The 24,060-nt window shown below is 41.0% G+C and overlaps 1 protein-coding gene across 2 annotated transcripts in view; it reads left to right on the top strand.

Annotated features, from left to right (window-relative positions):
* The window catches only part of samd10b (sterile alpha motif domain containing 10b), a 58,035-nt gene that overhangs the window by 6,780 nt on the left and 27,195 nt on the right, over window positions 1-24,060 (top strand). The window contains exons 1-2 of one of the 2 annotated variants that reach the window (XM_086124685.1): window positions 11,751-11,874; window positions 18,837-19,021. In XM_086124685.1, the coding sequence (XP_085980811.1) occupies window positions 11,799-11,874; window positions 18,837-19,021 (261 nt within the window). In that variant the 5' untranslated portion in view covers window positions 11,751-11,798. Of the gene's footprint in view, window positions 1-11,750; window positions 11,875-18,836; window positions 19,022-24,060 lie in introns of those variants that run through there. The other variant, XM_086124693.1, reaches the window with a different exon arrangement.

Below are 24,060 nucleotides of genomic sequence, written 5' to 3'. Positions count from 1 at the left end.
AAACTCAACAAATCCAGCCAGCAACTGCCACCCATTCTCAAACTCTTTGCGGCCATTGAAGGTTTGAGACGAGCGAAACGAAGCGAGATGCGATTGCTAATGGTTGCCTTCTGCCGGTGGTGACGCTTGTTCCAAGAGAAGGCAAAGCTTATGCATGTGGATTGCAAATAAGACACAGCCTGCTCATTTCTCAAGGACTTTTTACAAGACTGACTTTTGTGTCCAGACCAAAACCCGTGCTATCAATACAGAGCATACGTCCTTGTTTGTTTGTTTTTCCTTTTGTTTTTGTGACGCCAATGAACAGAACGCAGCAACACTGCACAGGCGTGTCATATGATTTAGCCACTCGATTCCCAGAAAGCATTGCGAGAGGCAATACATTTCATTTATAAAGTTATTTGTGCTTCTGTTACCAGGAGCTGAAGGTGTGTCATATTTAAATGCTAACATGTCTCACTTTTTTTTAAAAATTGTGTGTCTCTTAGCAGTACTGTACAATTATATACGTAGGGTGATCCACCGACCTTCAGAGGCTTTGACTGGTTTCACCGCTCATGCACTTTTCCCACAAATATCGACCAATAATTATCGACCACCGATCGATCAGAGCACCCCAAATGCATTGATTTCTATTTGTGAGAAGGATGCACTTTCTTTGTTTGGTGGGGCTGATACAACATACAGCAAAGTGATGAATTTACAGTTGACATGTGCTTTACTTCTAAATTAATGAGAGACATTACTGCCTGCTTACATTCAGTGTCTTTATGGTTGATTCATAGCCACACGCCAGAGATGGTGTAATTCATCATGCCTTTTTTTTTTTTTTTTTTTTGCTCAGGAAAACTGGCATGCAGTGCCACAACAGTATGTACAATGCCACCAGACACATTGTGGTCAATGCCAAGTCTGTGCACTGTACTGGATCTTTTGTTTCAGAGGAGAGCTCCATCCCTCATTTCCAGCAGGATTATACGTTTGTGAATGTGTCGTTGTGAACGTGTATTCACTCACAATATGTGCGCGTGGCCAAGCTCTGCATGCAGGCTTTCCAAGACCTCTACTATTCCTTACAATGCATGTTGGCTTGCTTCCATCCATTTGCACAAGACATATGTATGACACACGCACATATACAGTACATCAGCCCGAGCAGCATGGAGCCAAGCACAGAGCTGCATCGAAGCACAAAAGCGAACCATCTATTTATCTCCAGTTCTGCTGACCTAGCTTCACTGTCAATGAGACGAAAACACACGCTGTGTAAAAGTTTACATTATCACCTGTTGATTTAATGCACTGCAGTTTGTGATGCTCCAATTTTGGTATTTTGAACTTTGTCAGCCATGGCGTATGGTGGTACATGGTTGTGGGTCATTGTCGGCCATTTGTAGGGCTTTTATTTTAACATTATGTCTGATAGATGACATTTTTTACCTTCAGGAACTTGTATCGATAGTGCTTAAGCGTGTAAAAAAAGATTAGTTAGTGACATAAACAAGGATATTGCAAAATGTTTATAATGAATAATCCTATTACTGTTAATCATGTTTTTTCTTTGAATAAGAATAAAGCAAGAATTATACAGGATAGGAAGTATTCTTTGTTATACATGACATTTACACCCAATCTAACCAAAACCACAAATAATAATAGACTTTTGCACAAAAAGGTGGAATCATTGGGTCTGTTTTCTTGTCATTACAGGTATATATGTGTGTGTGTGTGTACACACACATATATACAGTATATATATATATGTATATATATATATGTGATTTTTTTTAAACTGATCAGTTGATTAATTGGTTATTGGGTACAAGTACTAAAAAAATACTTTAGCGATTAGGTAAACAGTTTTCGCAGTAAAGGACTCAAGTTGGTTACAACCCACATTATTCACATTTTTCGAAATGGATTTCTTTTATTTGTCAGGAGGAATTGCATCCAAGGTTATGTTGAAACAAAATACATCTAATAAATTCGTGATTGTGTCACATAGCTTTTTGCTCATTCAGCCTGCGTGATACTGTGCCTCCCCCAGTGAGACTTTCTCGATATGCCGCAGCTCTTGAATGTGCATGTCATGTGGTTGTGTGCATTGCGGCTCGCGTGTGTTTGTGTGAACATGCAGATGAAGCAGAAGGGCAGCCAGCACCCCCAGTGGGTGTGAGGACGAGGGTAGGTGTTGTTGTGGGGCTGTTAGTTTAGCAGACAAACACACCCTTTGTTGCCTTCCAGGCGTGTGTTACATCGCCTGCCGGGAATAACCTCCATTTGGCTGACCCCGCGCTGATGGCAAACCACCTTTTGGCCTCGGTTGTCAATCGTAATATGCTGGAAATCTGTCAAGAAGCCCACTTGCAGGATCTCTTGCATGCTTTTTAAAGAGCGTGCGAGCTAGTGACCAACCATCCGCCCACCTCCACATCCTCGCAGCACACGATATGTCACTCTGTTTAATGTTTGGAGATGGAGAAGCCTGTTGAAGCCACACACATGCATGCACATGCCATTCTGATTGGCACAGCTGGCCCACCTAGCTTGAGCCAGTATTCTGGCCAGAGTAGGATAATGACACCGCAGACAAAAAGATCGACGATTGAGAAAAGATTTGTTTGGGCTTGTGTAGGCTTCGCTAATGAAGATTGTTTAAGAGGAACCTCAAATACATATGTTTTTGCATCAGGGTTGTAAATTAACTTTTTTTTTAAATCCACATTGCCTGGTGACTCTAGAAAGATACGAGCCAAATAGAATATGCACTTGCCATTTATTTTAAACTTCAGCTCACCTGTGTTTATCTAGATAACTCAAAAAAGCTTTGTTTCTTGCCCTGGCTGCACTCTAGACTGTATTTTTAAATGTCGTCATTTGCACAGTCAATGGGCATATTAAATGTAACACTTTAAAAACACTTGGGTCACTAATAAGTAATTTGGGGTGAAATTTGAGCCACTTTCTGTGTTAAAAAAGGACCGACTCACACTTGGGTCAATTTGAGCCCAAAAAAAAATTGGGTCATTGAATTTTCACCCAGCTCACAATGCCTTAGCGTCACGAGGCGTTTTTTTATGATTCCTGCACACGCCTTGTCCAACATACATGCAGTTACAAGGCAGTGTGATGGTTTGAAAAAATTAAAACGTGTACTTACCAAAACAGCGATAAATGAAGAAATCCAAATGCCAAAAGTCTTGAATTGAACACAGTACTGAGCGTGTAGATGGGTGTCATGGCCACCAGTCAGACTTGATTGGTTGATTTTTGACCCAACGAAAACATTACAGGCAGATAACCCAATAAATGTTTAATTTGAACCAACTATTTGGTTATTTTCCAAAAGAAATAAACCAGAATTTTGACCCAACACAAACAATCCAAACATTGAGTTAATGAAAGAACCCAACTGTTTATCGTGTTTCATCAATGATGCGGTGTTATATGGAACAATTTAATCCACTGATACTCAACCCTTTTTCAATGATGTATCCCTTGTGAAATATTTTTTTTTCCATCCAAGTACTCCATAACCAGCGCAAAGCATTTTGGATGAAAAATATTAAAACAATAAGACTTAAAGGGCAGTCAACACAAACATTGTGTTTACAATAATGATTTCCATACAGCCCGACTAGTCTAAAGTCAGCATTCTGATTAATGTTGTGTTGTGTGGAATATGAGTTAAGCAGTAAAATCTTCCAGTTTTTAGCCATCTCAGGTGGTGGCCCCTTTAAAACAGAGTGATGTGCTATCAGTGTCTGGTTTATTCAACTTTGGAACTCCATTGATACCATCATGATATCTTTAGAACTATTTGGAAATAAAAGGCTAATTTAAAAAAGAAAGAAATAGCTAACTTTACTTATGAATAAATATTTATGCACATAAAAATAATCAACATAAAGTGTCCTACGTTCTTAAATATAAATCGGTGTCTTAATTTTGAATAAAATCAAAAACTGCAAAAAAAAAATCTTAAAAATCTTAAGTACAGTAATTGAAAAGAACACTCACTACCGGTACATTACCAATTTATTTAGGCAACAGGTCACAGATTGCAGCAACACTTCTACAATATAACAGTACACACATATTTAGTATTCTTTATCATCTGTGAGGAACGACTAATAGTTCCTCCTGATGAGTTGAGAGGTGTTGAGAAGTCTCAATAAACATTATGACCATCTGTCTTCAACTGCCATTTAACTGATGTGTTATTGGAAAAAAATGCTTTATTGTTTTTAACTGTATTTAAATACTGTATGTCATTACTGTAAGATTTTTTTCCCCTAAAGTACAATGTTATGAGTGCTGATTCACTTTATTTCATTCATGTTTTTTCCATTCATTCCTGTGGGAAAAGATGATTTGAGAAATCTGTGTTTTGGGTTGTTGTGTAGTTGTGGAACAAATTAAACTGTGAAGTCTCCTGTATTTCTTTTTATTATTATTATTATTATTATTATTATTATTATCATTAACTGCTGCTTCTTCATCCAAAAAGTTCTCAATTTGCTGTGTTATGCAAAAGATCCATTTATGAAACGTGCCTCTGACCTGTGGCACGACAGATGAATAAATGAATCAGTGGATAAACATCCACACGCTTCGGCCTTTCAGGTGTGATGAGGAGGAGGAGGAAAGAGCAGTGTTCAATAAAAATCAGCAGCGGATTAGCCCCAGCGCACATGCTGGATTTTGGATTCCGTTGGTCACACTTCAACTGTCTCATCCAGTCTGACCTCACTGCTAACCTTGGCATCCTCCAACATTTCTTCAAGTGACAAGGCCTCACTTCTCATATTCAGTGCCAGAATATTTAAGTCCAACAACTCACACCCCGGTTCCTTCTCTCTGAATTGTGCTCGTAGGTCCGTATCCAATTTCTCCCCTTTAATTAAGGAGACGGGAGAAAGGGTCTGAATAGGTGTCGGTTTGATGGTAAAAATGGGTGCCATATTTTTGAAGGTATTTCTAATTGGGTAAAATTTCATGTGAGTATTATAATCTTGATGAACCACACTATTGATACTGACTTTACCAACTACAGCAGTGCCTTGAGATGAGTTGAATTGGTTCTGCGAGCACAGTCTTAACTAAAAACACTCATATTTCAAATTATTTTCAATACTTTAACGTCATCATTGAAATGAATTGAAATACCATTCATGCATTCCAGCCTCCCCAAATGAAAGGAAAAAAAATGGACTCCGTATTGTACTTTAAAACAAATACATTGTAATGACATCCAGTGTTTTGTCGTAATGCAAGCAAAAAGTTCGATGCGCCTCTTATGTTGTACCTAAATCAAAGGAGCACAGGTACAACGTTGAGGTTCTCTTTTGAAATATCGGTAGGCGCTGGAAACTATACCAATGATCACAACATTTTCTCCTCGTCCTGGGTGCACGTTCAAAACATTGCTCTTGTAGCCACGGATTCAACTTTTGGTTGCTTGTAAAACCACCAACAGCTCAACAAATTCCTTAGCTGTGCAAGACATTTTTAAATGCCATCAGGGCTTATGATCATTTAGAAACAGGGGAGTGGGAGTGTGGGGGTGTAACAAACCTTTAAATAAACGGCTCTGTGAAACGTAAGCCACTTGGACAAATGGCTCCCTGAAACTTTCGGTGTCTTAGAGGAGGTCACGCACATAAATGTTTCTACATCAGAGCCCTCAGACTTCGGGTGGATAAAAACATGCCTAAAGATTATTTAGATCAAGTATTTCTATATTAAAGATTCCACTTGAACATAACCCCCACAATGGAGGGGGGGGGGGAGAATTAAATTGGCAACCTCCATCTATTTGCCAACTCAACCTCCAGGAACCTCAAATGTCTGTATCTTAATTTAAGGATGGATGCGCTTGTTTGTGCATTGTTTGCACATTGTTACTCACTTTCCCCTTTTATTGAGTTTAATCCTTTGCTCTTCAGCAACTACCATCTGTCCAGCTCCTCAGCAACTACCATGACCAGAACATTAAAGCCCCAAACACACATTTCAGCCTCATCCTTGGCCACATGACTTTCAGCTGACAGGTTTCAAGGAGAGCAATTGGCATCCGCCATTTCCCCACCATTTGCAATCTTCCCATTAGTGCCTGCTAAACAAACAGTCTAATTAAGTGCGGCCTTGTGTGATAGGGTGGGCCTGGAGCTTCCCACTCGTTGTTAATAGGTTCGCCTTCTCCTCCTACTCAGTGCTGGGGGTCACTGCAGTCTGTGCTGCAGATTGCCCATTAGACCAAATGGCTATTGGCTTCGGTTTCAGTTCTCATGACTCAGGGAGCACAAGTCACATTCATGCACTTGAAAAGCAATTGCAATTGGCTCTCACAAGCTTAACAACATGATATGTGGTTCTTGCCATGGTTGTGAGAGGCAGTTTAGAACGATCTTTCTTTCTGCTCCTCTTCTAATTGCTTCCTGCTAGTTACCTTCCTCACCTCATGCTATCCAGCAGCCTGGTGCGCGGGGCAGTGATGAATGACGAAAATACTGCTTTGACTGTCCCAGTGGCACTCAAATGAGCCCTCAATTATTTCAACGGGCGACAAAGTGTCTGCGTGTCAGCTATGCGGTTGAGGTCGGACTCGGGAGATTTAAATGCAGTTCTAACTACTCTCCTCTCTCTCTCTCTCTCACACACACACACACACACACACACACACACACACACACACACACACACACACACACACACACACACACACGCACGCACACACAAACAATATTTGATATGCTTTTACCCTAGAGATGATGATTGTCAGATCCAGTAAATAACATACAGTTACCATGTGATGGTTCTCTTTCTCTCTGTGCCAGTCCTGTCATTCACTGACAATGTGGCTTGAAGTCGACAGTTTCTGTCTTCTCTGGGCCCGAGCTCATCTCAGATGACCTGTTGCAAAGTGTTCTGTGGTCTGACGAGTCCACATTTGAAATCGTTTTTGGAAATTGTGGATGTTCTGTCCTCCGGGCAGAGAGGAAAAGAAACATTATAGATGCCAAAGGTCAAAGCCAGCATCTGAGATACTATGTGGCTCTGTTAGTGCCAGTGGCATCGGTAACTTAACATCTGTGAAGATGCTATTCATGCTGAAAGGTACATATAGGTTTTGGAGAAACATATGCTGCCGTCCTAACGTTTTTGGTTTTTTTTCATGGATGCTCCTGCTTACTTCAGTAAGACAATGCCAAACCACATTCTGCACATGCTACAACAGGGTGGCTTCCTAGTGAACCAGTACTGGTACTAGACTTGCCGACCTGTCTCCCATTGAAAGTATGTGGCGCGATATGTCGGTCAAAATACGACAATGGATATCCCAGACAGTTGAACAGCTGAAGTGTACATTAAGCAAGAATGCGAATGAATTCCACCTACAAAGCTTCAACAATTAGTGTCCTCAGTTCCCAAATGTTTATTGAATGTTGTTCAAAGACAAGGTGATATAACACAGTGGTAAACATGACCCTGTTTCATCTTTTTTGGAATGTGTTACAGCCATAAAATTCTAAATTAATGATTATTTGCAAAAAAGGAGTGTTCTGGTTTTATTTATGTTTAACACAAGGTCGCAACTTGATTAGATTGGGTTTGTAGAAGAGCAGTATGTGTGGGACATGGAAAAAAAGAAGGACCATTTTCAGAGACTTACCATTATACTGCTGTGTGTGCACATGCTTGGCCATTTAGAAAATAATACCTCAGTCCATCCTTTGATGTCACTTGTCTTTTGTCTACATTGTTTTAAAGATTTTACAAGCTTTGGTCTGTGACTCGAATGCCTGTGCCTCGGTGTACCCTGCGTACTCCATGTACAATCATGCTCTTTTGCTTGTCTGCACCCTTTTGACCTGATTTTGTAGAAAGCCATTATGATATGTGGCTGCTGTCCCTTATCCTTAGATTAGTAGGGATTTGTTCCATAAGAGTGGGAGAGAGTGAGTCTCCAACGAGCTGCAATGGGACGAAAAGAAAAAAAAAAGATCCTTTTATAATCTGTGAAACAAAGTTAACGGAGGGCCTTTGAGACTTTTGAGTTTTAAAATCAAGCAACCGACATATTCTTTTAAAATCAATCTCGAGTCACCATTTTCTCTCTTTTCCATCAGTCTGTGGTTAATTGTATGCAGTTAGGTTGAATACATGTTGTTGGATTTAGCTAGAAATGACAGCTGTTAACACAAATGCATGACCAGAGTGTAGTGGGAGGTTGCTGAGGTCACAAAACCGTCAGTCAGAGTTACACGGCAGACTATATGCTGTCAATTCGCCATCTCGCCCTACGTTCCAGGTCACCGTTGCGCTGCAAGAGAATACGTCCACACCCATGCATACGCACACGCACATGCATATACGAGCACATGTGCAAAGTATAACTACATTTTAGTAATACATTCGCACTGCAGGGCTGCCTGTGACAAAGAGAATGCTTTTCAGTTTGGGAAAAGTGACACAAATCACATATAGTGTCCACGGTCTAAAAAGCTTCAGGGGAGGGGTATCTTCTCATAATGCCTACACATCCAGTAAATAGGTTTTAATCTTAAATTTTGCATTCTGTAAATTCAATCAACTTACATTCTTTTACAGGAAACATACTTTAAGGTAAAAGTTGCAATAAGAGTATGACTGTTGTCATGTCAAAGCATTTGTTTATTAAAACTTGCTTAGGAGAATGATGGACTCATAGCGTGGCAACTTTTGTATTAGACACTTAGAACTGCACATCATCTGTCATTACCAAGCGCTGTAAACTGGTGTGACAAAGTGCAGATTGACTATTCTAAACTGGACTGACTTCTTAGTGGAAATGAGGTTACACTGTACAGTCGTGGTGTGAAAACAGTCAACGCTCACTTGACTGCAAGGCAAAGAGAAAATCGGTCGGGAAAATCAATAAATCATCTCATTTATTTTTTCAACATTCGCTTTTAATGAAGGGGATGTTCGCCAGGCAATTTAAGTGAAATGTACTGCGATGATATTCACAGAGAGACTTAATTAGACAATACCTGATCTGAAGGAGATGTCTCACTGCGTGGGGGTACAGCCGTTCCCTCTGGATCGTTTGGCCTTGAAAAAGAAGCTCCTTTCAGCACTTTGCATCTATTGATACGTGTATTTGTCTGCAAGGGTGCAGAAGTACTCCAAACGAGGTTGAATTGCTTGATCTATTTCTTCTTAAACTGTTTTTTTTTTCAAGCAGCTGTCTCTTTTTCAACCTGACAGGATGCTTGTGAGTGGGCGAGGAGGTGCCTGTCAATCTGAATGAACTGGCTCGATGAGGAGGCAAAGCAGGTGTACAGCTGACAACATGGCATTTAAGTCGAGAGAGACAAAACCCCTTGGTGCTTCAATAAATCTCCCACTACCATTCATCCACATTCAAATTGTGCTATAATCATTAACCGTAAAGGTTTTTTTGGTCACTTCCAAAGCATGCACAGAAAAGGTGAAGCGAAAAACCACGTTGAAGTGTGTGTCACTTATGAAGTTGAAACACGAAACAAAACATTGGCTCACGGAAGAGTCATTTTGTTTTGACAAGCCTAAGTTTTTTTATTGAAGAAAAAAACAAACAAACAGTCTGACCCAATAATTTGACTAATGAGCCAGTCGTAAGTGTACCCATAGACATGCCTTGGGTTGTATACTGCAAACAAAGCACTTGTTTCTAAGAAATGTTTTTTTTCACCATTTTTTGCCAAACAAAAAAAAAAACAATCTTAAAATGCAAAATTTGCATTGAAAATGCAATGTCAAATTAAGGAAAGATATCTACATTTCATAATATGTCATCTAATATTAAGATTAAATTACACAGAACAAGCTCAAATAGGGGTTTGCACAAAGGTTTGCATGAAATCCCAGCAGAAGAGTAAGACTTTTTTTCTTATTTGAAGGGGAAGACGAGTTACACAGAAATTAGGGAATAACACACGAACTAAAGTTGCGTGATTTGCTCTCTGTCAGCCCAGTCATACCTGTTTATGTAAGAACACTGATTGAGAATCCAAAAGCAAATAATGACAACAAATCTGTTTTTGCATATTTCCACAAAACCAAAAACCTCTGCTAGGCAACAATATAAAAGATAAAATCAGAGGAGGACTTGTTAGCAAAACGTCTGACGAAAAGTAACCACGAATGGAACTGGTGAGGGACAAGCATGAAAGTAGCAAAATACATTGACGACAAGCAAAGAACAATAACAGCATCCTCCCTCCATCTTTACTGCATTTACTTACTGTGCTGATGACAATTGCCTACAGATGTAACACAGGAGACTGCGCCCACCAACACTCTCCATGGAAATTGCAAAGGGAGAAACCAAAAATCCAGAGCGGTAACAAAACAAAATGGTGACAGTTTGCCTTTGTTATATTGTACATACAATTCTTGGACAGTTTGCATGAAAACAAGCTGTATGTCTGTGCTTTTTTTTTTTTTTTTGCCAGTGGCCATTGCCGCATTTCTCCACTCACCTGTGTCAGCAGTACTGCCTCACATTTGCTGTGTGGTCCAATGCGCCACCTTCTGCATCTCTTCCTCTTTGGTCTTTCAGTCTGTCTGTTGCCTCCCCCTCTGGGAAAGATTAGAGCCACTTGCATCCAGTCACTCAGGAGCACAACAAACTCAAGGCAACTTCAAAGCTTCAAGTTATATTCTGCACCCTTAGTGGAGAACAAGCACCACTGACACCAAAGCTGCTGTTTCGTGGGTCTTATGTGAATGGAATGATGAACTCTGCTTGCCCGTTTCACTGGGACAGTCTAGCTCAACGTCACCCGAATCGGCACATTTTCCACCACTCCCTGTTGTGCTCCTTCAGCGAGCTTTTGTTAGAGAAGAAACGGGAAAGTGATTTGTTTTCGAAGCACTTTCAGTATATTTATTTTGTTTGTCCAGACTGAAACCAAGCGTATGGCATATGCAGGTAGCACACTTTTAAATGTTGACATTACGGGTTCTATTTTCATGGAGCACCACGTACTTTCTCAATCTTGATCTGTGAAGTGGTGACTTGGAGACCACCTTCCGCCGAGATCGTTCGTGACTGGAAGTGGATGAACCCCTGTGTCAACTACAGCGCAATGCTAAAATCATGACAGGTTTATGGATTGCTTTGTCGGCATTACAACCCATGAAACTAGATGTTCAATTGATAGACCCTGTTCTTATTTTTAAAAAGTAAAATGGAAAAAAAAATAATTCCACCAAAATTATTACAAAGCTATTTTAAAGCGCGAATGGCGTCTTTTTATATTCCTTTTAGCGTGTCTCTATGTGGATGCCGGTAAAGCATTGACCAGTTCATCAACGAACTCTAACAATGCCCATTTATTCACGTCTTTGTTTGCAAACCCCACAATGATCGATTGCATTTGTATTTGTGCGAGCGGGCGCGTCTGTGTGCGCTGCTACATTTAGCGTTATTGACTGGGTGTTTTTTTAGACACGCTACATCACTCAGACATTTCTTCTCATTTGTCACCTCGGTCTGTGACACGTATGCATCAATGGCGTGGCATGCTTGTGTGGTCGGCGTTGGCTAAGGACACTCAATATAATATCGATCCGTGCACCCAACTGCATGCCAATCACTCAGCAGGCCACATCATCAGTGCGGCCAAATGATTTATAGACCACATGTGACAAATCCTTTGGAAGAGAAGTCTATGAAAGTGGAATGCTCAAAAGCGGTCACTTCTTTCTGGCAAGTTTAAGCTCTGCACAGGACAATCATCTGTTTTGGACTCTTAACACGAAATCACATGATCGTGTACGTTGTTGGTTTCTCAATGGTTACCAGACTGAGTGTGTTGGCTACCTGGCAGGCTCTAACTGAAGGTATTTTTACTCTTAACGTGTGCTTTGGTAATATAGTTGATATCTTGATGACTTAATCTATCAGCATGTTTGGTGATTAATTGTGTACTCCCCAAATACCGTCTGGAACTTTCTTTAATGTTGTTGCAATGTAGATATTAATTTACACAGAGAGTGTATCTGGTCTTGTGAATGGTGTGGCAGTACACTCGCCTGAGTGTGCAGGCAACATGAGGTCAGTTCCGACTCGGTGTGGATGTGAGTGGAAATGGTGGTTCGTCTCCATCTGTTCCCTGCAACTGACTGGTGACCAGTTCAGGATGGAGACCGCCTTTCACCCAAAGTCAGTTGGGATAGGCTCCAGCACCCCGTGACCCTGAATAGGATAAGCGCTGTCGAGGATGGATGGATGGATGGATGGAGAACATGGAATTTTTTTTTTCCAACAAAAATGTGATCATATCTCATTGTTGTAATTTGAAAGCTGGAAAATAAGGTCAGCTCTTTTTAGGTGGCATCGCTAATGAAATACCTAATGAAAATGATTGTCCTTGATGTGAATGGTGCATGTCAGAACTATTCAACCACCTGCATTTAGTATAAGTTAGCCTGACCTTTCCAATATCGTTAACAGTTCTGCTCTGGCTGATACACGCTTATAATGTCTTTTTCCACGGTACATGCACTGTCTGTGGCTAATTTGTATGGATTTGACAAATGAGAAGATTTAACGTGGCTACTGGGTCATGCATGCACAGTGGTCGCATATAAAAACGGGTGATTTGATTAGTTCCAAATGAAGTTGATCAAATCTCAAAATAGAATGAGACAAATTGAGTTGTTGCCTTATGCAAATTCACTCAAGGCAGAATTGACCTTGAGTGCATGCGCAACAACGTGGTGGTTTAGAATGAGTGAATTACATCAAATGAGTGGAATAGTTTGTATCCAACGGTATTGTTTTCTTCGATCTGAATCAGGCTTGACTAAAAATCTGATTTAAATCAGCCAATGTCACTGCAGTCCAAGATGGACAGATTGCAAGTTACACAAGCATACATGCAAACACGCGCATTGCTGCAACTATTGTATGTTTTTAGCATTGTGTTTTCTATTGATCGCCCCATGGGTGAATCGAACAATCGAATAAAAATCGATGGTGCTTTATTAAACAAAACATGTGCATGTATTATTTTAGTCCAGTTGGGGTTTATGCTCACATTCAACTGTAGTACTGTATCCGCAACTAAAAGGTGGGGTCTGGTTTGGCGAGTGAAATGGGTGTCAAGAGATGAGAGTGTAGAGTCGATTGGCTGATAGGCTGCGTGTTGATTGCACCTCTTGAGTTATGGCTATTGACAGCTTGTGAATTAATGTGCTTATTTTGTGTTTGATTTCTTCCTACTTGTTCAATAAAGTAATTGAAAATATACTGTGAGTTGTCCTTGACCACTTGTGGGGCCATTCCTATCTGCTCTAACTAGTGAGTGTAGGCTATAATAAATCCGCTAACATCGATATGTTGCCTTGAGTTGGTGATTGCAGACATGCTGTTGTGGAGCGCATTGCATTTTATCTTCATTGTTCCATCTGAAATGATCCCAAGTGCCTTTGGCATTTCTTTGTAATCAAATCGTTCGAGTTATTCGATTAATTGTTGCAGCCCTCGCGCAGCATTGTAGCTCTCACAACTCCAAAAATAGTGAAATTGTTTTTTATTTAGCTTTGCGAGTGGCACAAGTAGATGTGTCGCAAGCTCAGAGTCACAGATAATGTAATGATATATAGACACTGTCATATTTAAAGTGAACATTGAACGTACACTGTTAGTTTTCCCTTTTGAGCCCCAGATGAACCGGGCATCCTCTGGTTTTCTGAGACTGAATTCTCTCAGGGTAAAGGTGTCTAAAAGAATCATAACAGAAATGACAAATCCACCTGAGTTCTCAACCTTGCGGTGAACTGTGAGCCCCAATTGCCTGCAGAGTGAATGCAGAATCCATCTTTCGTCCACACACTTGCTTGCGGGGTCTGAGCAACGAACTTCGTTCAGACCATGTGATCCAAACCAACACAGAAGAGAATTCTACAGATATATGGCTGTCTGAGTCTCCATGCTGTCTCTGTGAGTCATATTCACATATGCATGAGCCTGCCAGCTTTGACTAACGCACGCATTTATACACAGATTTAGTCGGCATTTCCTCGCCTGTGTCCTGATGAGAGTTGGTGTGTTGTTATCTTCTATCAGCCTCCATTGTGGATGCCCAAACATGCCTGGCTGAGTGACAGTGATAGCTAGTGAAAAGTAAACCTCAGACCCAGCCTCCGCAACATTGTCTCGTGTCAGAGTGGATAATGGACTGCAATGCTTCATGGGTAAAAGCCTGGGTTCTGGGTTTTATATTTATCCCAAAGCACGTTCTCAAAATTGAGTAATTTCATGGCTCATTCCTGGGCTTAGCGCCAGGTATTGAAGAGTGGAGCCATCACAGATAACCCCGTGCTTCACCTCCAACATATTAGAGCACAAACAAATGCTATTCATTTGCAGATGTACCATGGCCTTTTTGGGAATTGACGGAATTTCTCTGCTTGTACTATACATTTTGAATCAGCTCTATCTGCAGGCATGAAATCACCTTGTGATGAAGTTTCACACACTTTCAAGTCACAGTGGAATGACAGTGATTTTGACGATGACTCAGGCAATGGAGAGAAATGTGATGTTTGAGTTGAATAGAAAGTTGTTGGGGATGAAGACGATGGCAATATGCAGCTAAAATACACCTCTGCATTCTTCTACCGAGGCCTGCAAAATCCTGTCCAATTCTATCCTTTAAGCTGGTACCAAGGTTATGCAGAAATCCAACAAAAACTGTACAGACCAAGGTAAATGTTCTCTTTTGGAGTCAAATGAGTAATGTTAATCGAAGGTGGGACTTGGCTCGGAACGACCTTCGACAATGATGTGCCAAACTGCTTAATTACCTTTTGTGAAGAAACACCCTTGAGATTTCGCTTCTGCTCTGCATAGTAGATTTGCTTTGCTGCCATGAAGAGTTGATATGAGGTTACACTTCAGTGGGCGGAGGTGCTATGACCTCTCTACCGTCTGTCTGCACACACATCCAGACACACACACACACACACACACACACACACACACACGCAAACACCTGTCTATGACTTTGCCGTCGAATTTTAGTGCTCTTTACCTTGAACTAGGCCTCTCAACTGTGTTTCTTGCTAAGTTCTGATTTTTGTGGAGCTTTCAAAAATGCACCCACATCCATAGATAAAGGCTTGAGATTGTGCTTAATTGGTGAATTTTACATGGATTCAGCTTGAGCCCTTTTGGCCCCACACAAGACAGCATGTCCGAAGTCGTCCTTCAAAAAATGTATTACAGTTGGAATTTCTTCAAAACACACCATGTGATTGAGCACCTCCAAGTGCGTTGCAATGGAAAAACTGACTATGTATCAGGTTTTGACACTCCATCTATAACATACTATAGTGTGGTATTTTTAATGAACCACAAAAACATTGTCAAGCGTATGGCCACAAAGAAGAGGAAACAGGCGAAAATAAGGAGAGTGGGGTTCGGGCTAGGTTGGTTCACAAGTGTTCTTCCGGTGGGGCAATTATTGTACAGAGTAAAAGTCTTACCAGATGCCTGGAATCCATTACACCTCCCAATACTTGTTTGGTCTTTGACACAGAACACGCTTCCTCATGATTCTTCCTGCCTCCTTTTGCCATTTTTCATTCAATGACGTCTCCCTTCTGGAAGTGGTTAAGGGCATGCTGTCAAGGACAGGGAGAGATAATTCAACATCAGTTACTGACAAATAGGGCAAAGTATATTTGGCAGTTGTCCAAGCTCATCAAGTACTGAGTGTTGAGACAGAAAGGTGACGGATGACTCATGATGTTGACCAGTGAAGATGTTAATCACCTCTGAGACATGAGTGGCTTCTACTTACTTCCATTGTAGTCCTAGCCAAACAACATGACCAGATGCAGGATTTGGCCCTGGTCCACTGTGCCCGCTGTGTTTGAAGAAGTTTCTAGCAGCTCGATATTTCCAACCACTTTTCTTCAGAATGTTACGGATTGCAGTTCGACATCAAAGCAGGAGGCTGCATGATTTTAAAGTGCATAACAGCAATATCAAGTATTAGGGACACAGAGAAGTACTCTACTCTTGGTATAGACTATTTATCGATGTCTATACTCGAATAATGATCGCTGTTTTAAATGCTACAGGTTCAAAATTACAGTCTCCGTGGTGTCTAATCTATTGCTTTTTCAGTTTCTCAATTAAATGCAGAAGCGACATTAAGTATTTGACCAGCAATTGGTGAGCTAAACTATGAAGCTAACTGAGCTGACTTAGGTTCACAAAGCTATCCTAGATGCATCAGACAGACAAAAGGAAAATTTGTTATCCCAACATGTCAGAATATGTCACATAATTGTGAAAATGATAACCAGCTTTGCAGTCTTTCTTGTCTGTCTCGGTTTGGCTCTTTCTCTCCGATTGGCAGGTCTTGAGGCTGGCAAGTTACTTCAGCTTCCCATGTTCCCTCCTGTGACTCCTTCGTCACAGTCTGGCTGGTGGTAATTACTCCAGTTTGTCCTGATGACCCAATAGACCTGCCAACTACAAAAAGGCAGAGAAAAATCCAGTGGGGGGAAAAAAGGAAAAGTCAGATAAAGTTACAAAAACCCGCGTATATAGATAGTAGCGAATCAGTAGTGAGGCAATCAGATCAGTAATTCCTGCAGGCTGTAACTCTTATTTTCATCTTCACTCTAATTTTTTATTGTTTTGCCTCCATCATGGCTAAGCTCTGATCTTGCAGTTGCTGACTGAAGAACCTTCTGAGTTATGATATCACACATCAGGTATCAATGGTGTGTAGAGAAATATCCTTTATTGCTGGATAGAATGGCTCGATTACTCATTCTTCTTTCATATATCTTTTGGACAACTTGCATCTAGTTTGCCTTCCATTTTTTTGAACGGATGAATGGAGAGATGGGAAAGCAGTGAACAAAATTACTTGCGTAAAACAAAATAAAACGGAGAACATTTTCAATATATAGGAGGGCAGATATGTTTATACATTTTTTTCGCTAGTGTACTCTCCACCCGAAGGATCCTATCAGTTTCACGTTGACAATAAAGTCATCAGCAATTGCAGCTAATGATCAGATCCATTGAGATATCGCTATTTTCTGTTTAGTGTCATTCAAAGTTTGTGTGATCTGCAATGCATCAATTTCACTGGCAAAGTAAGGGAATCTGGAGCAGCATTTTAAAACGGTACACACGAGCTACAATGGTGGTTCTTCTGTACTTAGCACGCTGCAAAAGGGTGTACAATAGGTCTCCCAATTTGGTCTGCGGTAATTTCCATTTTGATTTTCAGTTTCGTTCATGTTGGGGTCTGTTACGGCTGTTGCTCATCATGGTACATTTGTGTGTGTTTGTGTGTGTGGATGCATGCACGTGTGGTAATGGGTTGATCGCGGGAGGTTAGCTGCTTGAAAAGTAGATCTTCGGCCAGGTTGGGCGACCCTGATGTACTCATTTTTTAAATTATGATATTGGGGGAAATGAGGTGACATTTTTTTATTTCTTCCAGAGTGTTCCAGTCATTTGGGATAGATGATTTAAAAGAAGACTTGGGTAAGAAGAGGTTAATGAAATTGCTGAAAGGGAGCGTGTGGGCATATGGTGAGCAGAGAGCAAACATAGGGTTGAGCCTTACCAATGAGTGTTTTTGCATATAAATACAGGCCAGTGAATTTGTCTGTGTGAGCAAAGAATGGGCAAATTGTCTTGGGTGTATAGTTCAGTGGTGAGTGTGAAAGACAGCACTGGTGACAAAACGGATGGCAGTATGGTATACAAAGTCCAGGAGGCTTTTGAAGCAGATCTATATGACTTCAAGATTGGATGGAGAGTCATTGTGACATTTTACTAAACTGCTTTAATGAGGATTTATTCCAGTAGAGAAAGCCTAATCTGTTTTTAACTTTACGGATAAGAGTGTTGATGTCTTTTTCAAATGTAAGTGAACGGTCAAGTATATTGGAATGCTTGACAATTTTGGATAGTGTAGACTTGGTACCCAAAACCAGAATTTATCACTTTTGAGTTGTATAATGTTGAAGGAGAATCAGTGTTTGATTCCAAACAAGTAGTCAGCTAGCAAGCAAGGAGGAAGTGTGACGATGAGTTTTAGTGGAGAGGTAGGGCTGAGTATCAGTAACAGTGAAAGTGGACCCAGCGTGCTCATGACGTCAGTTTGACATCAATATGATGTTGAAGATTGAATTTTGAGGTCATGTTGATGTTGAATTGACATCAGATGCACACTGGGTAGATTGAATTCAGGGAAAATATTGCCAAGAGGTAAAATGTAGCCAATAAAGAGTAGGGGGCCTGAGACAGAGCCCTGCGGCACACCAAAAGAGATGGATGGGATTTGAAAGATTTAACTTGAACGAACTGGGTGTGGCCGGAAAACCACTGGAGGCGTGTGTGTGTGTGTGTGTGTGTGTGTGTGTGTGTCTGTGCGTGCGTGCCTGCGTGCGTGTTTGTGTGTCTGTCTGTGTGTACTGACAATGATGTGCAGTACGTCTAGGAGGACGGTGTACGCAGGAATCTTCCTTCAACTTGTCCTACAAACCACAGAATTGTCCACAATTTATGGCAAATTAAATAATTGTGATTCAAGAGGAATTTCGTGGCTTAGCCAAGCACTAATTGCTTGATTACATAATGTAGCTCAAATTCTCAGCCCTCAATCTACAAAGCATGAAATCAAGAGTGAATGTGGCCCTTTCTGCTTCAGAAGATAATCACTCCTTATATTGCTGCCTTTGTTGCTCATTTGGAAAATCGGTATTCAAGGTCATTGTAATATGACCGTGGGTCACTTCCCTCTTCTTATGTCGTTTCTCAGCGGCGTCCAGCTTCAGCTTTTGCCGCGCCTCCCTGGAGCATACGCTGTCGGCTGAGGAGCTGAGCTACCAGCTGCCACGTCGCTCCGGAGGCAGCAACCTAACCTGGCATGATGGCCGCGGTCAAAAGACAGCACACACACGCACAGTCAAACTGCTGCAGCAGCCCGGCACAGAGGGCATCCAGGTACGAAGGCGGGGAGCCAATTTGTTTGAAATCTAAAATCTAAAATCAATACATTTTTGTTACTCATTCAAAATATGCTTGTATTCAAAAGGTAAAGCTGCTTTTAAATCTTGGCTGAGGTGAAATAGAATGCAATTCCGATTCAGGGGGCATTCCCTCTCTTTTGTACTTAAGTCCATACGCACTGATTTCCTGCTGATGATGTTTGATGTTATATCAAAAGCATGCCGCGGATCCATTCAGATCCGAGTTTTATGTTTTAAGAATCCCATGGGACAACTGCTGGAGGTGCAATTCGAAATTTCCGTTTGCAAAGGCTGGTTGCAATGTTGTTTCCGCCTTGCTGGAGGCAGCAATAAGCTTCCTGCTCTTTGCACCACACACAATAAAAAAATGACAAACCTAAACCAGATGCTCTCGATTGTCATGTTTTCTACATCCATCCATGTCCATCAGAATCTGATTTATTGACCATGCATGCAAGAAACAAAGATTTGACTGACTTGATTGACTAACACTAAAGCTTTGTGTATTCACTGGTAGCTCATAAGTGCTGTGTTCATAGTAGCTGTGTGAGAACTTTACATGAAGCTGTTCCGACGTTAAAGGTTGGACTCCAAAGGTCCAACGTCTGTTAGTTTCACACACACAGCAGATAACGTGTGCTCAGAGTTAGTGACACATCGAATTTCAGAAGTGGCAGAAGCATTAATTGCTTCTCTGCTCTCACCTGAGAGAAAGCTGTTATGTAACAGAGGAGAGCCTCACTACTTGTGATGTAACAACACTTGGAAATTCAGACCTTGTTCTCTCTAGTCCTACAATTACGGTTCTGATGTGTTTTATTAAATGCTCAGCAGCAGCGATCGAAAGTCATTGGCGATGCTTGTTGTCCCAGAGGTAAAATGAAGCACAGCAGCCTCAGCACCACTAATGTCCACATGTCACTTTTGTGCAGAATTGATTCCCATCTGTAGAATCCATTGGGGGGACAAAACAAAGTGTGAAAAGAAAAACAAAAATCAGAGCATTCCTCCCCGTGTTTGACCCAAAATTGCACACGACACTGCTGACTCCTTTTCTGGGTCCAGCTGCTCACATGAAAGCGAGCCCCATCGTCCAAAGGAGTATTCCCACCGGCCTTAAGAAAACTTGCAAGCGGGAGGCTGTGCAATGTACACGTTCTCTGCAAGTTTGTTCAATAATTCATTAGCGTGCCCCTTCAGCTTTAACAACTCGAAGAGGTTTAATAAAAGACGAGTGGTAAGCTGTTTTCATATGATTACACGGCGGACAGATAATTAAACTTCTACACCATGAGGCCTTCCGTTTCCTTGTGGCAACATGCCACCTCATACATTATTAAAAAATAGCTCTCCTTAACTCTGAGGTGTACTTGATTCTGTATTCACACTTTGTACGTTCATTGCTTGTGCCTGCATTTTGGAGGCTTTTGGCTTGCACGCAGCGTGCAGACTTGTGCTGGCATTCATGTTTGTCATGAGTAATGATTAGATTATTCTCCATTACACTGTACACATCAGCCTTAATGAGGGAGCAGTTATGTGACGCTAGCATTGTTGGATTTCAGGTGCAACCTTGGGATTCGTCCTTCTCAGTTTAACTGTGTTAATAGAGCACACCTGTATACTTGTACACTCTGCAAACTCACATCCAAACACAAATCACAGCAGACACCAATCAGAGCCAATACACGTGTACTTCCTTTGGGGGAAGTGTCACGATCAAAAAACTTGACAAACTGGTGCTGGACTGCAGCCTGGAATAGAAAATCTTCTTTCTAGGCAGTAATTTTGCCATGTCACTCCAGGGCAAGGGAATACTATACTTGCAAAAACTGTAGTGATTAGTGGCCTTTGCGACACCCTATTTCATTGACTGCACTTTTGACTAAGTACATTTAGCTTCCTCATGCTTCCTTCTTATCACAATATATTCTAGAGTATTTCAACCCTCTTCTGTGTCAAAGTAGAAAACAGATTCCATTTTTGCTCATTTAATAATGTTATTGTTATTATTATTATTATTAATAATAATAATAAATGCTCTTGCGATGCTAATGTTCTTAAAAATCTAAATTCAGATCAACTGTGTGCACAAACGAGTGCTGTAGGCTGGTCTTAAGCCCTGGTAAATACAGAAAGTTGCATCAGGAAGGGCATCCTCCTTAAAACTTTGCCGAACATTTCTGAGGGTTCAGCCAAAGAAATCCATACCAGATCGGTATGGTTTTACAACGACCGCCATCTTTGATGTTAACCTACAGGGCAGCAGTGGAAATTCAGCTCTTGGTGGTTGAAGACAGAGAAGAAGAGGTGGGATGCGGGTTCACAGAAAAAAAAAAAAAAGAAAAAAAGACCATTGTCTAGAAAAAAAAAAACTATTTAACTCATAAGAAGTCAAAATGAACATCATAGCACAGACTTTATTAGAAGTACCAAGAACTAAACTGAGGCTCAGAAGGGATCGAGCCTTTTCTGTTGCTGGTCCCTCTCTCTGGAATGACCTCCCACTGAACATTCGGCAAGCCTCCTCGCTGCCCATCTTCAAAACCCTCCTCAAAACCCACTTGTATTCTTTGGCATTCGACTCAGCATGACTTAGATTTGTTCTTGGTTTTACTGTTTGGTGCTTTCTACCGCCTTTACTACCGATTTGTCTTACTGTTTATTGTGCATGTTAAATTGCTCCATGTACAGCACTTTGTATGCAGCGATGGCTGTTTGAAAGTGCTCTATAAATACTGTTGACTTGACTTGACAAAGGAAATGAGATGAGACGGCGCAAAGGCAGAGGGGGCAAAGGCCAAAAAACAAGACATATGTTTTGTCATGAATAACAGGGTGGACAGTAAAGAAGCTGAGATATTTGCCAGACAAGGAGATAGTGATGAAAAAGCTATGCAACCCCCTCCAAAACTCATATCACACAGGACATGTACGAGGGTAGCAGAACGGTGGTGAGGTGTTCTGTAGGTGTGACAGAGGAATTTAAGTTGTTTGTGAGATGACATTGTGATCTGCAGTAAAAGCAGGGAGCAGCTTGAGGAACATTTAGAAAAGTGGAGGCATGCACCGCTAAGGAGAAGAATGGAATATCAGCCGAAGTAAGACAGACTATATGTGCCCGAATGCCTGAATAATAGTATAAAGTGTCAAGTGTGTTATGTGAGAGAAGAGGTTTGGCTTGGATGAAAGGGACATTTTCTAAGACAGTGGTGAGGCTGGCCATGATGTGTGGATTGGAGACAGTGGTTCTAAAGAAAGAAGCAGAGGTGGAGGTCGAGGAAATGAAGATGTTGAGGTTTTCTTTCGGAGTCTCCAGGTTCGATAGGATTAGAAATGAACTCATCACAGGAACAGCCAAGGTTAGATGTTTTGGTGGAAAAAGTTAGAGTGAGCTGACTTAGATGGTTTGGACACATCCAGAAGAGAGACAGCGAATATGTCGGGTCGAAGTGTCATTAGTATGGAGCTGCTGGGAAAAGAGAGCAAGAGGAAGACCTAAGAAAAGGTTGATGGATGTAGTGGTGGAGGACGTGAGGGCAGATGGTTTTAGAGAGGAGAAGTGCAGAAAATAGTCTTTACTGGAAAAGAATGACGTGCTGTGGGACAAGCGGAAGGGAAAAGAAGAAGCCTAATAATGTTCAGTCTTATACTCTGGTGTTTAAAAAAAAAGAATACTATCACAAATTAATGTTGAAAGAGGTCAAACGAATGCACACCTAATGTCTTTAGAAGTTAGAATTTATTTTACTGCCCAAAGTTCTTAATTTAATTTAGTTTTGACTCTGCATGCACACAGTAGATTTCATCCAAGAATACAATAATTTAGGATTTTGTAACTCTTAGTGTTGGTAAGGCAGTTTTGCAAACCACCATGAAAGGATCAAATTTGTTTGTGCATTGCTGCAGCTGTGCCTCCAAATTGACCCATCTACTAAACAGATATCTCCAATGAAAGTGTTGTTTTTATACTCAGTGTGCCATCCTTAGAGCACACATTATTTGTCAGCTGAGGCGAGGAGAGGCCTTGGTGGGTAGCCCCATAATGCTGCGTGACACACAGCATGGAGGAGAACCTTTAGATGAGGCAAGGGAATTGGGGAAACAGCACAGGTACTATTTAGGAATTTACTATCATCATTTTTCTTTTCTTTTTTTTCCAGGAGAAACAAGCGCAAGGAAAATTTACCTTTGCCAAGCAGACTCAAAGGGTAAAGGCAGAGATGTTTTTATTCCACTTTGATTTAAATTTAGCTGTAAGCAAGCTCTTCAGATACGTACCGGTCGTTCGAAAATGAAAATTCAAAACTGGTGAAAACAATTAAAATCAGTCAGATCTAAATAATGTATCTATCTCCACATTCTAACATTAAATCACTACTTAATCAACTTTCACACAAAAAAAGCCACGTCAACAGTGTACATATTTTTTGTTACCATATGTATATTTTTATAGTGTGCTGACATGAGTGCAAACCACAAGAGTATGAGCTGTTGTTCTGACTACCAAAACCAGGGCAAATTCCTCTCTTCCCTCCATTGTGCAGGAAATAAGATTACTGCTAACACGAAATTGTTGCTAACAGCGGGACCACAGTTGGTGCTGGTGCTTGTCACGTTGCGTGGTGGACCCCAAAAAGCAGGCAGGAGGGAGGAGCAGGGTGTACTTGACGAATTGTATTTAAAACAAGAAAACTAAATCCAAAACAAAGTCCAAAGGAACAAACAAAAACCATGACTTAAACAAAAACTATCAATAACCAAAACACTACTAGAACAAACATGACAGCAGCAAAGGAGCAGCAAGCAAGCAAACAAACAAACAAACAAACAAACATGACAGAAGGAAGAGCAAACAATGACCCGACAGCATTCGGGCTGGGAGTCCTTTTAAAGCCCTAATTAGTTATGACCAACAGGTGTGCAGCTGCCGGGGGAGCCCTACAGTGCCACCTGTTGGTCCCTAAACCGAATCATGACAGCGCTATTCTTTTTTTTTTTTTAAATATTTAC

This window comes from Hippocampus guttulatus, chromosome 1, assembly GCF_054856545.1.
Source record: "Hippocampus guttulatus isolate MCC_2025c chromosome 1, RoL_Hgut_1.0, whole genome shotgun sequence".
Lineage (NCBI taxonomy): Eukaryota > Metazoa > Chordata > Actinopteri > Syngnathiformes > Syngnathidae > Hippocampus > Hippocampus guttulatus.
The sequence above is the reverse complement of the archived record's forward strand: the minus strand, read 5'-3'. Positions and strand labels throughout refer to the sequence as shown.